The 15,470-nt window shown below is 42.1% G+C and overlaps 1 protein-coding gene across 3 annotated transcripts in view; it reads right to left on the reverse strand.

Annotated features, from left to right (window-relative positions):
- Positions 1 to 6,790: 6,790 nt before the first annotated feature.
- The window catches only part of LOC112263238 (cell surface hyaluronidase), a 74,244-nt gene continuing 65,564 nt past the window's right edge, over positions 6,791 to 15,470 (reverse strand). For all 3 annotated transcript variants that reach the window (XM_024439291.2, XM_024439290.2, XM_024439292.2), the window contains 8 exons: positions 14,368 to 14,583; positions 10,262 to 10,473; positions 9,761 to 9,943; positions 9,339 to 9,561; positions 9,127 to 9,228; positions 8,695 to 8,840; positions 8,396 to 8,502; positions 6,791 to 8,182 (listed from right to left, as the gene is read on the reverse strand). In XM_024439291.2, the coding sequence (XP_024295059.1) occupies positions 7,992 to 8,182; positions 8,396 to 8,502; positions 8,695 to 8,840; positions 9,127 to 9,228; positions 9,339 to 9,561; positions 9,761 to 9,943; positions 10,262 to 10,473; positions 14,368 to 14,583 (1,380 nt within the window). In that variant the 3' untranslated portion in view covers positions 6,791 to 7,991. The remainder of the gene's footprint in view (positions 8,183 to 8,395; positions 8,503 to 8,694; positions 8,841 to 9,126; positions 9,229 to 9,338; positions 9,562 to 9,760; positions 9,944 to 10,261; positions 10,474 to 14,367; positions 14,584 to 15,470) is intronic.

Below are 15,470 nucleotides of genomic sequence, written 5' to 3' on the forward strand. Positions count from 1 at the left end.
ATCACAGCTGAAATGCAGAATTGGTAGCCATAGTTACTACCAGCAGCCAGAGATCATACTCCCTCTCTCTCTCTCTGTTTAACACCTATGCAGGTCAAAGAACCTTGACATATGACACAATATAGTATTCAGGTAAGTTAATCTCGCGGCCAGATATTGAAACAGTAATCATGGTGGAGATACTGGCAGCGAGGCCCGAGATCAACTGCGGTCCCCTCGTGATGAGTTCAGGTGTATTGTGGCCCTACCCCCATCCCTGGTCCTGTGGTAGCGCAGGGTGAAGACTCTGTACCACACACCCCCTGGTGACAGGGCCGGACTACCACATCTGAGGGTTGGGGGGACACTTACCTCCTGTAAATTCCTGAAATTCTACAGATTTGCCATAGTACAGAGAGAAATGTGCAGTTTTACAGCTAAGCTAATGCTATTTTACACATTCGGGCCCACACATTTTGCCATGGGGCAGACATAAAAAAAAAATGGTATAATAACAATGTATTAAAGGTTTGAGAATGGATTAGTAAATAGTTTATTCATAATTAACATCTTGTGTTGTGTGCTTATTCTTTTACCATTGAAATGTTCTAGGCTATTTTGAGACCTTAAGGAACATCAGGTATGTCCATCTTTTTGTGAGAAATTACACTAGTCACTCAAAAGTATTTATAGGGGCGGTTTTGCAGACAGAGTTAAATTTAAAATCAGGACTAGGCTAATTCTACTTAAATTAATCCAGATGTAAAAAAATCTTTTAGTTTCTAACCACAGTAGAGTCTCAGACCAAGGTAAGTAAAGGGCTAACCGGTTAATCTTTGTGAAGCCTGATTAGATTGACGATGAAGACTTGGTGCTGACCTGAGGATGCGTCAAAACCCAGGGATAGGACACTAATACATAAGCATCGTGTGGAATTGCAGTCACTTAAATCAAACACGGGACAGGTAAAAGAGAAGGTTCAAAGAATATCTGTGACTTTGAAAAAAATCCTCTTGAAGCAAATTGTGTCAAACCACCCAATTATCGAGAGCGAACAGCATGATTCATCAACAGAAAACAAGAAAAGAAAAACAAGACCACCATTTGTAATGAATTCAACTAAAATGAAAAGTAAACAAAACTTCAGGTTAGATACTGTATTTACTGTTGGCTCACTTTTACAAATCAGAGTCACTTTGAAATGTTAGTTTTCTTGTGTAACAACACAGTGGGACCTAAATGTATTTTTGGACAGAAATGTAACACAAACGATATCATACATAATTACTAATATCATTTCTATATTGTCGTCTTTCTAAGGTCCTGTGGAAAAACATAAAAATCTACTTAATGACAAATGCTGTTGCTTGTAAGGGAGCGTTTCAAGACTGGTAAGACCAAACATGAGCTGCTTAACTCTTGAAGAAATAATGTTCTCCAATGCAGCAATGTAATCATTTTCTAGAGGCATATGACCACCGTCGCTTGGATGGGACTTGTCATAACAGGATGGACAGCCAACGATATCTGCCTCAGTCAGGACAGAGGATCGTGTCACTAACCCGGGATGGAGGGCACAGAAAAAGAGGCTGAGAGCATGCATGAGAAGCTGGCCACGGAATTTCATGAGCTCAAACCAATGTATTTAAAAGAGCAAGATATGAAGATGCAAATCCTTCCTGTTGAGTTGACTATGGAGGAGAGAAACATGAAGCATCAGCAGTACCAATGTTCTTCTCCAACCAGCACCAGTTCGGGGTCCCGATATTTCCATTTGTGAATTATTCTTTTTTCGTTTTCAATCCATGGCTTTTGTTTGTTTCAATCACTTGAGCTATCTTTATTGTGAGAAGTGCTGAATTATACAAAAGCATCTCTGCAGGCTTATCCATTTCTGCTGGCTTTTCCATGGGAACATCTGCATCATCCTCATCTTCAATACGATGATCTGGATAGTGTGGGAGAAAGATGTACATATAGGGGGGAACATAATACCGTAACAAAAGAGAAAGATACACTTAGAGTGCATTTGCCATTGTATAGGACAGGAGGCCAGAGTAAGGCCATGAGAGCATAGGACAGCTGGACATACCAAGGTCAGAGGGACATACAAAGGAGGGCGTCAGCCAAATGACCAACTGATGGACTATAGACATAGGCCATATATTTTTAGGACATGAAGATGCTGAAGGAATGTCAGAAGAGACACATAGTCTATGAGTCCTAATAAGGATAGACATACCAAAGAACACACCAGGCTGAACATAAGGGGGCCCATAGCATAAGATGGGCATGTATTATTTTTGGGACATGAAGAGGTCCTGTCACCATTATAACTTGACTGAAAGCAAATATGGGCATTATTGAGCTGAACAAGCAGGATGCACAGATTGGGATATAATGGTGGCAGATGGACTGAGGGAAGTAACTTCATTTGCATGTGGGATGGACTCATATGTTGTATGTGTATAAATCAGAGCCAGTGCTCTGAAAAAGGGTGTGTTCCGCGGACCATCTAGGCTTCTGATATGTTTGTATTAAAAGCCTATATTGACTTCACAAGTTCTTGTAAGTGTTACATTTTGTTGCGGTTTGAGGTAATTGTGAAGCTGTTGCAATTAAGACAATGCAGCATATTCTAGGTTGAAGGCGCAATGTGTTGCCGAGACACTGGAAACAACTCTTCCATACACCAAACATGCGCTCCACTACACCTCTGGTGTGGATATGAGTTTGTTTGTACCGTTATTGCTCAGGTTCTATTGGATGAAGATAGAGGGTGAACAAGTTGGTCTGTGCCCACCCACTGTCACCAAGTATGACTCCACTACTGTATGTTGTCCTCCTTCAAACTGAGCGTACAGAGGAGTTTTGGAAAATACTTGAGTAATGCGTTGCACCTTTCCAACGTGCAACAATGTTGGAAAACTTCAAATTGGGAGTGCACACACTTTGTACATGTTATTGAAAACCAGTTTTTAAGATTCCTGTACACCTCAGAATCTGAGGGACACGATGGGGAAATGACATCCATCTATACAGCCGATATTTATAGGACTCTACCTTGTAGTTGGCTTAGGCAGCAGTATCGGGGAACTTGACGTAACTGTCTTTCAGGTCACATACACTGTAGCATTGCACATACACTCTATCATTGCTATTCTGAATAGTTGGTTCACTTACACAACATAAATGTCCTGTTTCACGATGGAAGGTTCCAGATGCCAAAAACCTCATGGTGGTCAGTACTTGTAGGGAAGGGCCTTCCCCAAAGAGTCAAATGAAAGCCTTGCTCAAGCAAACAAATATCAGCTGCATTTTCTTTGTACATATGGAAATGGTCACAGAAATGGATTTAATCAAAATCATTCAGTGGGTTGCTCCGGTCATTAACTGCCCTTCTGTTCAGTCTCGGTGGTGCTCTGTAATCATAATTGAAATAGTCCAGGTAATCCATTTCCAAGGTCAACCTTGGGGTCAACATCCATTAATCTGTTGTTAAACCTGCCTCTGGCCTGGTTTCATTTAAGCCTTCATTTAGATCTAGATTAACTCTAATTGTCCTTCTGGAAATCAGACATTTTAAATCTAGACTAGGGCAAGTTTGAGACCATTTTTTTTGTGAAACCGACTCACTTATAAAGTATGAATAGTCCACACTCTAGACCAGGCCACGTAAACAGAACATGATCAGTAAATGGTTTATAATGACCTATATTAATGAAGTAAGGATGAATAAAGGAATAAACTATTTTCTAATCCATTATAAATGCTTTATTGCTTGGAGTTATTAAGTGCTACCAATTTTTCAGATATTCTGTACATTTTGCCATGAGCCTGAGACAACATTTTTAAAACTAATTTTCTGTAATTCCACACATTTTCCAATGGCTTATGACATGTTCATATGCTATTTTTTTTTTTTTTTGGGGGGGGTGATGGCATGGGCATATGTAGGACTTCCTAACAATTGTAAAAAGCCTCCCCCCAAGTAGTAGGCTTGTCAAGCAACACATCTTTACAGGAATACACAGTTCTTGGTAGTCTCCCTGCCTAACCTTTTTTTTGTGCCATCTTTAACCTGAGTGTACTCTATACAGTAATCGGATTCCTTTGTGCATAACATTTTGTCATTGAAGAGGCATCCTTGATTGTGTTGAATACATCAGCTAAAATAAGATCATGAACAACGATGACAGAACACCATCATACAAGTATAAATGGTTATCAACTCCCCAATTTCAGAAGAGCAATGATGTGAAATGTCAAATATAAAAGGTTTGATTGAAGAGTAGTGAATCAACATGTCAAATACAACTAACATCAACTTGAAAGGCACTCTCTCACACTGTGTACACGCACTCACCATTGACAACCTCTCAATATTTTCATCCACACCACCGACATACTTGTATTATAAGAGCTCAATCTTGGTTTGTGCATCTTGGGTGGGGGCACAAGAAAAAAACATATTTACAACATAACAGTGGTTAAAAAGCAGGTCCTTCTCCTTCACAGAGAATCGCTCACAATGGCTGCATTCATTTAGTTTTCCCGGGGTAACAAGTAGGCAGAGTTTGCACATTTTCTACAATTTATTTGTGAAATCTGGCTCACCAGCTAAAAAGAATACTCCCAATCACATCCAGAAAGTCACTAATCACTGCCACAGTGGGGAGCCCTGCTCAAATCACCTACGGAGACCTGAGAGGTACAGTAAGCCTTGGTTTTGGTATGGACTACTAGTCTGTTCGTTATAAGGCAATGTTTACCTTGTAAAATGTCCCTCGGACTCCTGTAAAACACATACTTTAGGCATTGATACATAATAAACAACACATTCCCATAGATATTTATTTGGACAGGGAAGGTAAAACTTCAAATTTGTCTTTATACTCCAGCATTTTGGATTTGAGATCAAATGTTTTATTTCACGGTACAGTACAGAATGCCACCTTTTATGTGAGGGTATTTTCATACATGTTTTACTGTTTAGAACTGAATGCAATTTATGTATCTAGGCCCCCATTGAAAGGTGTCATAAGCATTTGGACAATTCACTTAGTGCATTACATGTAGTCAATCATTTGGGATTTGGTCCCATATTCCTATCATGCAATGTTTACGTCAAGCCTGCGACTCCACAAACTTGTTGGATGCATTCGCAGTTTGTTTTGGTTGTGTTTCGGATTATGTTCTGCCCACTAGAAACGAATAGTAAATATTGTATTCTGTCATTTTGAAGTCACGTTTATTGTAATTCAAAATATAATATTATCTCAACACTTGGCTGCTACCATGTTTACGGACAATCATGAATGAATCGTGAATAATGATGAGTGAGAAAGTTAAAGGCGTACATGTCATACCCCCCAAAATTGCTAACCTTCTACTCATATTTAGAATAGAGGTTGACCGATTAATCAGAATGGCCGATTAATTAGGGCCGTTTTAATATATATGTTTTTTTAACTAGGCAAGTCAGTTAAGAACACATTCTTATTTTCAATGACGGCCTAGGAACGGTGGGTTAACTGCCTTGTTCAGGGGCAGAACGACAGATTTCCACCTTGTCAGCTCGGGGGATCCAATCTCGCAACCTTAGTTAACTAGTCCAACGCAATAACGACCTGCCTCTCTCTCGTTGCACTCCACAAGGAGACTGCCTGTTACGCAAATGCAGTAAGCCAAGGTAAGTTGCTAGCTAGCATTAATCATAATCACTAGTTAAGTACACATGGTTGATGATATTACTAGATATTATCTAGCGTGTCCTGCGTTGCATATAATCTGACTGAGCATACAAGTATCTAAGTATCTGGCTGAGCGGTGGTAGGCAGAAGCAGGCGCGTAAACATTCATTCAAACAGCACTTTCGTGCATTTTGCAAGCAGCTCTTCGTTGTGTGTCAAGCATTGCGCTGTTTATGACTTCAAGCCTATCGACTCCCGAGGTGAGGCTGGTGTAACCGAAGTGAAATGGCTAGCTAGTTAGCGCGAGCTAATAGCGTTTCAAACGTCACTTGCTCTGAGCCTTCTAGTAGTTGTCCCCTTGCTCTGCATGGGTAACGCTGCTTCGATGGTGGCTGTTGTCGTTGTGTTGCTGGTTCGAGCCCAGGGAGGAGCGAGGAGAGGGACGGAAGTTATACTGTTACACTGGCAATACTAAAGTGCCTATAAGAACATCCAATAGTCAAAGGTTAATGAAATACAAATGGTATAGACGGAAATAGTCCTATAATTCCAATAATAACTACAACCTAAAACTTCTTACCTGGGGATATTGAAGACTCATGTTAAAAGGAACCACCAGCTTTCATATGTTCTCATGTTCTGAGCAAGGAACTGAAACATTGGCTTTCTTACATAGCACATATTGCACTTTTACTTTCTTCTCCAATACTTTTTTTTTGCATTATTTAAACCAAATTGAACACGTTTCATTATTTACTTGAGGCTAAATTTATTTTATTTATGTATTATATTAAGTTAAAATAAGTGTTCATTCAGTATTGTTGTAATTGTCATTATTACAATTAAATAAAAAAATAGTCAGATTAATCGGTATCAGCTTTTTTTGGTCCTCCAATAATCGGTATCGGCGTTGAAAAAATCATAATCGGTCGACCTCTAATTTAGAATAAAAGTGACTCCAAAATGACATAACACATTACTTACCATTCGTTTCTACTGGGCACAACATGATCCAAAACACAACCAGAACAAATTGCAAATGCATCCAACAAGTGTGTAGTCACAAGCTTGATGTAGTCATTGAGTGCTACTGTATGAATGAGACCAAATACTAAACGTTATCGACTAAATTTAATACACTACAAGTGAATTTGTCCAAATACTTATCCACCTTCAATTGGGGGGGACTAGATATTGTACATAAAGAGCATTAATTTCTAACCCTCATAACAGACGTATGAAAATACCCTCAAATAAAAGGTGACATTCTGTACTGTCACCTCATAACACATTTGATCTCAAATCCAAAATGGAGTATAAAGCCAAATGAAACATTTTAGCATCACTGTCCAAATAAATACGCAGGGGAGTGCACATAACCATCCTAAAAGGTAAATGAGTTGGAAACACTGTTTCAATGGTGAGATAATGAGAAGAAAAAGAAGAGAAACAACCCATCTCCGCTACACGCGTAGCCAGCCCTGGGGAAAGTGTCACTGTCTAGAGATCAAATAAATACCTTACAAAAAAGGACACATCCTTGGGGGAAAAAAAACAGTTGTTGAAAATGCAACAGTCTCAATGTAATCCCATAGAAAATATTTTCATTCTAATACACTTAGATGATTCGTTTAGTAAAATCCCATTTCAACAGATCTAGTAGCTGAACAAAACTCCCCCCCAGGGGCGTGCAAGGAAACAGACGGGGGGGACAAAGTTGGAATAATGAGTGTTTTTCCTTTGGTTTGCTTTGTCAGTCCTCTTCTTAATGATGCGTTTGGTCTATGGATGTGGTGAGCAGCAGACCGGTCAAAGACTGGCCTGAGACAGAAACCCACCAGGGGGAACAGGATAGGAGTGATAGACCACACCAGTTTGATGTGGTTACTTTGTTCATCTGCTTTCCACCCCCCATTGATTTCCTGTTTCCAGTCTAATTTGTTGAAATATGGTAGATGTGCAGCATCTTTTTGGTTGTTTTCATTGAAGGCTGAATATGAATTCATGGCTCAGTGAGATGACTGGCTGATATTGCAAATCATGTGACTAGGAAAGTGCATATTTTCATGCATCTACAGACCCTCCCCATGCCCCACACACACATCCCACTACACCACACCCAGGCAGGCATGTGAGCACACACACACACACACACACACACACACACACACACACACACACACACACACACACACACACACACACACACACACACACACAAATTAGTAAACATCTTTGCCAATAAAATAATAAATAATAGAAGGTCACATTCATTCGCTGGTTGATTGTGTTTTGGGTAAGTTGTGTTCTCATTGGTCACTATGGTCCTGTGGCGGTCCTAAGTAGCTCCATGTCTCTGCGAGTGCTGGCCTGTGTGCAGCCATAGGCCTCCAGTCCCAGGGGGAGGTAGCGCTCCTGCAGCCCCAGCCCCTCCTCACCCTGCCCAGCTAGGATAGAGGCCCACGGAGGGGGGGAAGAGCCACCCTGGAACCCCCAAAACACCAGGCTCTCTGTGAGAGAAAAAACGTGTAATGTGGAAAATACTGTAATGAAATGAGCAGAGACAGAATAAAAAGTATACATTGCAGAGAAAAGACAGTTGGAGAGACAGGAGGGGTAAAAGAGGGAAATAGTGACAAGGGCCAGAGAACAGGATAGAAAAACCAGACCTGGCCTACAGTAATTGCACCCACGAAAGGGAACCATCTGAAAGTGACACCAACCTTTACTCTGCAGATCTGCTGCCTTGGCCATGCCCAGGGGGACCAGATACGGTGCAACACCGGCTAAGCCATCAGGCTGCCCTCGCGTTCCCAGAAGCACTATTGACCTAGTCATAAGAGAATATAACCAATTAGGATTAATTGATTCACAATCAAGACAAATGTCTTTCATCAAAATTCCAAAAGTTGAATAGTATTTGAATAGTTGAAGTTTGAATAGTATTTCAACCCAGAACTGCAACAGACCACCAATTGAGTTCTAACTCCAACCAGCAAAAGGTCGAATCTTTTCCCCTCACCTCTTTGGTATTCCAGTTTTAAAATACTGCTCCATTTTAGAGTCCATTTTGGAGAAAGATGACTTCTTTGTGACTTTTCCAGAGCAGGCATCCACAGAGACCAGGAAGAAGCCTGGCTGTGTGAAGGAGAACGTCTCACGGTTCACCTGAGGAAATAAGATATTGTAGAAAAGTGGATAAGAAGTACGCCGGAACGCGACACCACATACAGATTTAAAACATGGGATGGTGCTTTTCTATTCATAAACATTCTATAAACACTTAGAATGGCTTTTTGATGGACATTATTATGAATGTTATATGGAAACAACTGCGTCGAGAACAGAGAAAAATCAACACACCAACAACATGCACACTGTGATGCACAGGGACAATGTACTCGACAAAAACACATAACGTACTAACATGTTATTTCAAACCTGTGGTACTCACAGTGATGAAGGACTGTGTGTCTCCACTATGCTGCTCCTTGCTGCTGAGAGACTTGATCTGAGTTTGGAGGTAGGCGTTCCACGGGTCACTGGAAAACACCAGCTACCAGAAAACACACAGATTCAAAAGCAGGGCTTTAATGTGCTCAAGCCTTTTCCAATAGAAATAATAATGTAACAATGAAAGTGGTGGTGGGGGGGTAGTAGACTGACCTGGGAGGCTCCACAGTCCCTGCAAGGTTGGGTGCTGAGGGTGGGCATGGGGACCACTGCCGAGGGGGCCTTGGTGTATTTGGGGTATGCCTTGGCCGTGCAGTTACAGGTCAGTTTGGAGGACGACGTGGTGGCCATCACTTTCACCCTCTCGCAGCCCTTAACCGAGCAGTAGCTGTGGCCGTCGCGTCTCTGCCTCGCCTGCAAATACAGCCACAGCAATCTAGGACAGAGCAGAGAGGCTGGTGTCAATCGAGAGAGGTGAGGGACAAAGAGAGAGAGAGAGAGACACTGACAGAGGGGCAAATCAGAACTTAAGTAAAATGTTCACTTGAAAATGACACTTAATTGGAAGTTTGGATTCACCCCAAAGAAAGAGGGCCAGGAGATATTCAGACAGTGGCATAAAGTGACTCTCTCACCCCACACTGTGGTCAAAGAAGTACTTCCTCTCCAGTGGCTTCTTCTCCAGCTCGGCGAGGGAGTACAAGGGCCCGTAGTCGGTGATGTCATTGAAGGTGTTGCTCTGGCGGTCGTTGATGTCAGCCATAACCTGGAAGGTGGTATCAGGCGGGTAGCAGAGGCCCACCAGCACCCAGTCACCTCTGAAGAGAGAGGAGACAACAGGTGACGATGACGGTTAAAAATCTGTCTTTTGAACTAACCTCACTGACAAACGCAAAGATAGCCTTTCATCGCACACGCATTCACACACACACACACACACACACACACACACACACACACACACACACACACACGAGACGGTCAAAAGCAGAGCCCTTCAGGCCCAGGCCTTGCATAGAAAATGAGAAGAGTCCAAGACCCGTTTCAATATGAACAAACAAGACAGAGTGCAAGACGCAGATCGACCAGCTTTTTAAAGAAACACACCCACACACACGTCCCAATGTGTCACTCACTGGTTGAAGTTGATGAGGGAGAGGACAATCTCTCTGGGAGCCGGGCCGTCCCAGTGCAGGGTGTAGCTCTTGCTCATCATGAGGATAGGCTGGTACTGCTGGGACAGCGCCCGCTGGCTGTTGATACCTCTCAGCACGAGGGGAGCCTCAGGGTACTCATCTCTACTGATGGACAGACTGAGGCTGGGAGCTCCCTGGGTCTGGATATACACCTGGTAGGAAAGACAGTAGAAGTTGTTGACCAATAGAGTTCAGTAACTACTTTTAAACATTCTTATTTATTCAGGTTAATCCAATTGAGACCAGTGTCTCGTTTACAATGGTGACCTGAGGACAAAAACGACATCAATACGGCAACAAAAATATATTTTTTTAAACTACAAGACAGCTATAAATACATTACATCAGGTTATTACAACAAGTTATAATAATCAATTACACACTTCAGTGAATTCATTTAAACAACAGAGTTTTAAAAACTCTGAATCCAGATGTCATTTGTTTTGTAAGGTGCTCCATAACTGTGGTGCATTAAAACTAAAGGAGGATTTACCAAACTTTGTGGAAACAAGCAGGACCTCAAGATAGCTTGGGCGATATAGCGTATATCGGGGTATTTGGAAATAGCCATGAGATGGTTTTTCCAATACCTTTAATACCGTTGAAACTATTTCTTCAACGTTTTTCAATACACCTTAATATTTGTAAATAATTTAAGTAAATACCTGCAGTCAATTTGTGCAATACGTGAGGAGAAAAAGCAGATTGCGTTCTCATTTCACCTGTCACATTATTTTACATTATGAAGCTTACAGAAGTTCCCCAGAACGGTTGAGACACATGTTTCATTGTAAATAGCACAATGGGAGAAAGCTGGAGCAGGTGAGTCCAGCTGTGTATTGACAGGGGTTGCATTTTATATTGCAAGTCAACACTGTTTTTTTGCTTCAATAAAGTGATCAGGGACGTTCAAGTATGGTTTCCCTTCACAGAAAATACATTAAAGCAACACATTTGGCAGAAAATAGCTTCATTTTCTTCAGATGACAACAGAAGTGCACAAGTAAATAAGCTTACAATGAAAAAGCTGTCTTTTTTTGCAAAAACAATGCACAACCAACATATTTCTAATGTTTATCATAGAAAGAATGCCAGCTAAACGTCCTAATGTATTGCCTGAAGTAAATCTTGCATTTTACCATAGGCACACAGAGAAAAGTACAGGAGAAAAGTAGCAACACAGAGAAAAGTACAGGAGAAAAGTAGCAACACAGAGAAAAGTACAGGAGAAAAGTAGCAACACAGAGAAAAGTACAGGAGGAAAGTAGTAACACAGAGAAAAGTACAGGAGAAAAGTAGTAACGCAGAGAAAAGTACAGGAGAAAAGTAGTAACGCAGAGAAAAGTACAGGAGAAAAGTAGCAACGCAGAGAAAAGTACAGGAGAAAAGTAGCAACGCAGAGAAAAGTACAGGAGAAAAGTAGCAACGCAGAGAAAAGTACAGGAGAAAAGTAGCAACGCAGAGAAAAGTACAGGAGAAAAGTAGCTACACAGAGAAAAGTACAGGAGAAAAGTAGCTACATAGAGAAAAGTACAGGAGAAAGTAGCCACACAGAGAAAAGTACAGGAGAAAAGTACAGGAGAAAAGTACAGGAGAAAGTAGGCTACACATGAGTCATAGCGCTGCCTGTTGATAGAACGCTTGTTGGTGAATTGTGGAGAAGTGCAACTGAAGCACGAAATTAGTCTGACGCCGAGCAGAAATTACAATATGAATAATTTTACATCTGTGTTTACAAAAAGACAGCAAGATATTTCTTATGCATTTTATCTTTTAATTCTACATTAAGGCGACCATTAAACGTAAATTGCTGGTGGCTGAATTTGTTTGTTCTCCTGTACGTTCTTGGCCGTCTTCTCCGAGCAGAGCAGGCAGGCCCGTTGCCTTTGCGACTCCACACTCCCCACATACACAGAATGTACTGAATTTCCTTCAGACAAGCATGCGTCAAAACTTTGTTGATTTGCAAAATCTCTCTCATTCACATTTGCTTGTAAATGTCCAAACTCAACAAAAAAAACATTCGGTAGCTCCTACCTCTACACAGTGCATTTGGAAAGTATTCAGACCCTTTGACTTTTTCCACATTTTGTTATGGTTACAGCCTTATTCTAAAATGGATTACATTAGCCTTTCCCCTCATCAATACCCCACAATGACAAAGCAAAAACTGTTTCAAATTTTTATCACACTTACATAAGTATTCAGACCCTTTACTCAGTACTTTAATGAAGCACCTTTGGCAGCGATTACAGCCTCAAGTCTTCTTGGGTATGATGCTACAAGTTCTGCACACCTGTATTTGAGGAGTTTCTCACATTCTTCTCTGCAGATCCTCTCAAGCTCTGTCAGGTTGGATGGGGAGCGTCGCTGCACAGCTATTTACAGGTCTCCAGAGATGTTCGATCGGGTTCAAGTCCGGGCTCTCGCTGGGCCGCTCAAGGACATTGAGACTTGTCCCAAAGCCACTCCTGCATTGTCTTGGCTGTGTGCTTAGGGTTGTTGTCCTGTTGGAAGGTTCACCTTCGCCCCAGTCTGTGGTCCTGAGCGCTCTAGAGCAGGTTTTACTCAAGGATCTCTCTCTACTTTGCTCCATTCATCTTTCCCTCAATCCTGACTAGTCTGCCAGTCCCTGATGCTGAAAAACATCCCCACAGCATGATGCTGCCAGGTTTCCTCCAGACGTGATGCTTGGCATTCAGGCTAATGAGTTATATCTTGGTTTCATCAGACCAGAGAATCTTGTTTCTCATGGTCTGAGAGTCCTTTAGGTGCCTTTTGGCAAACTCCAAGCAGGCTGTCATGTGCCTTTTACTGAGGAGTGGCTTCCGTCTGGCCACTCTACAATTAAAGGCCTGATTGGTGGATTGCTGCAGAGATGGTTGTCCTTCTGGAAGGTTCTCCCATCTCCACAGAAGCGCTGTCAGAGTAACCATCAGGTTCTTGGTCACCTCCCTGACCAAGTCCCTTCTCCCCGATTGCTCAGTTTGGCTGGGCGGCTAGCTCTAGGAAGAGTCTTGGTGGTTCCAAACTTCTTCCATTTAAAAATGATGGAGGCCACCGTGTTCTTGGGGACCTTCAATGCTGCAGACATTTTTGGTACCCTTACCCAGATCTATGATCGACACAATCCAGTCTCGGAGCTCTACTGACAATTCCTTCGATCTCATGGCTTGGTTTTTGCTCTGACAAGCACTGTTAACTGTGGGACCTTATATAGACAGGTGTGTGCCTTTCCAAATCATGTCCAATCAATTTAATTTACCACAGGTGGACTCCAATCAAGTTGTAGAAACATCTCAAGGGTGATCAACGGCAACAGGATGCACCTGAGCTCAATTTCGAGTCTCATAGCAAAGGGTCTGAATACTTATGTAAATAAGGTATCTGTTTATAATTTGAATACATTTGCAAAAATGTATAAAAATCTGTTTTCGCATTGTCATTTATGGGGTATTTGTGTGTAGATTGATATGGATTATTATTTATTTCATCCATCTTAGAATAAGGCTGTAACGTAACAAAATGTGGGAAAAGTCAAGAGGTCTGAATACTTTCTGAATGAACTGGATGTTTAACTTCATAAGATGGATTGCCTGTCTTTGCAAATACTTTTTCGTCTCTCGTTTGCACTCGTTAGCATATTTAGCTAGCAGCCTCCATTGAAATTCGCTATTACTTGTGCTAATTTTGTTAGCATTCTGGTAAAAGCATTTTTTATTTTTCGGCGCCCCCCTTGTGGACTAAATCAATAATACTGTATGTCCCGGATTGAGAGAAGGACGGTATGACGATATAAAAATGCCTCCCAATCATACCCCAAGAGTCAGCCAACCCTACGGGTTTGGTATCTCATATTTCAACAGGGAAGTGAGATATGTTGGAAGCTTGTGGAGCAGAGCTTAATAAACAAGAAGGGAGTATTGGAGTGATCTACGGGGCTTTAGTGAGGTCCAGCCGACCTTCTGATACAGGAAACTGTTACCTAAGCAGTGAATAAAGTCACTGGTGATAGGCATTATGGCAAATGTCCCCCACCCCCATACCTGAGAGTAGGTGCCACTGCAGACCAACCCGTTCCACTGGGTGATGTTGACACAGTCGGGGTGACGGATCAGGTAGTTGTCTGCTCTGCCCACATACACGTCCCTGTAGCCTGTCACAGAGCCGTCCACGTCATGGAAGATGGAGTTCTTATCCCCGTCCAGATCATTCTCCTCGAACCACTGGCCCGGATGCCCGAAGAACACTCTCAGACCCACCTGTCACAGACAATAGGTTAAGATATACACACACTACAACACAACCAGTGACTTACAACGATGATATGTATGGCCTAGAAAATGATTGATGCACAACTTTGTGTGTAGGTTTCCTAACTCTGATCTTGGAGGTCGACAGTATTTGAGAGTTGAGCTGAATGTATGTTAGAGTCGTATTCATTAATGCACATCGTAGCAAAACGTTCCTAGTGAAAACAACCCAGGTGTCAGAGAAAAGCGTTCAACAAAAGTCCTTGAAAGACATTTTGAAAATGGATGTTTCGAGTTGAGTCAAGCCTGACACTAGAGGGCACTCCAACACAGTCGCTCTCTCACACACACACACAATCAGTCAGTCAGTTTCTCACACACACAGTTAGTCAGTCTCTCTCTCTCTCACACACACACAGTCAGTCTCTCTCTCTCTCTCACACAGTTCTCTCTCTCTCTCTCTCTCTCTCTCTCTCTCTCTCTCTCACACACACACACACACTCACTCACACACACACACACACACACACACACAGTCAGTCAGTCTCACACACACACACACTCTCTCACACAGTCAGTCACTCACTCACTCTCACACACACACACACACAGTCAGTCAGTTTCACACACACACAGTTAGTCAGTCTCTCTCCACACACACACACAGTCAGTCAGTCGCTCTCTCACACACAGTCAGTCAGTCTCTCTCACACACACAGTCTCTCTCTCTCACACAGTCAGTCTCTCTCACAGTCAATCTCTCGCTCTCTCTCACAGTCAGTCAGTCTCTCTCTCTCGCTCTCTCTCACAGTCAGTCAGTCAGTCTCTCTCTCTTTCACACTAACAGTCAGTCTCTCTCACAGTCAGTCATTCAGTCTCTCTCTCACAGTCAGTCA

This window comes from Oncorhynchus tshawytscha, linkage group LG12 (genome assembly GCF_018296145.1).
Source record: "Oncorhynchus tshawytscha isolate Ot180627B linkage group LG12, Otsh_v2.0, whole genome shotgun sequence".
NCBI classification, from domain to species: Eukaryota; Metazoa; Chordata; class Actinopteri; order Salmoniformes; family Salmonidae; genus Oncorhynchus; species Oncorhynchus tshawytscha.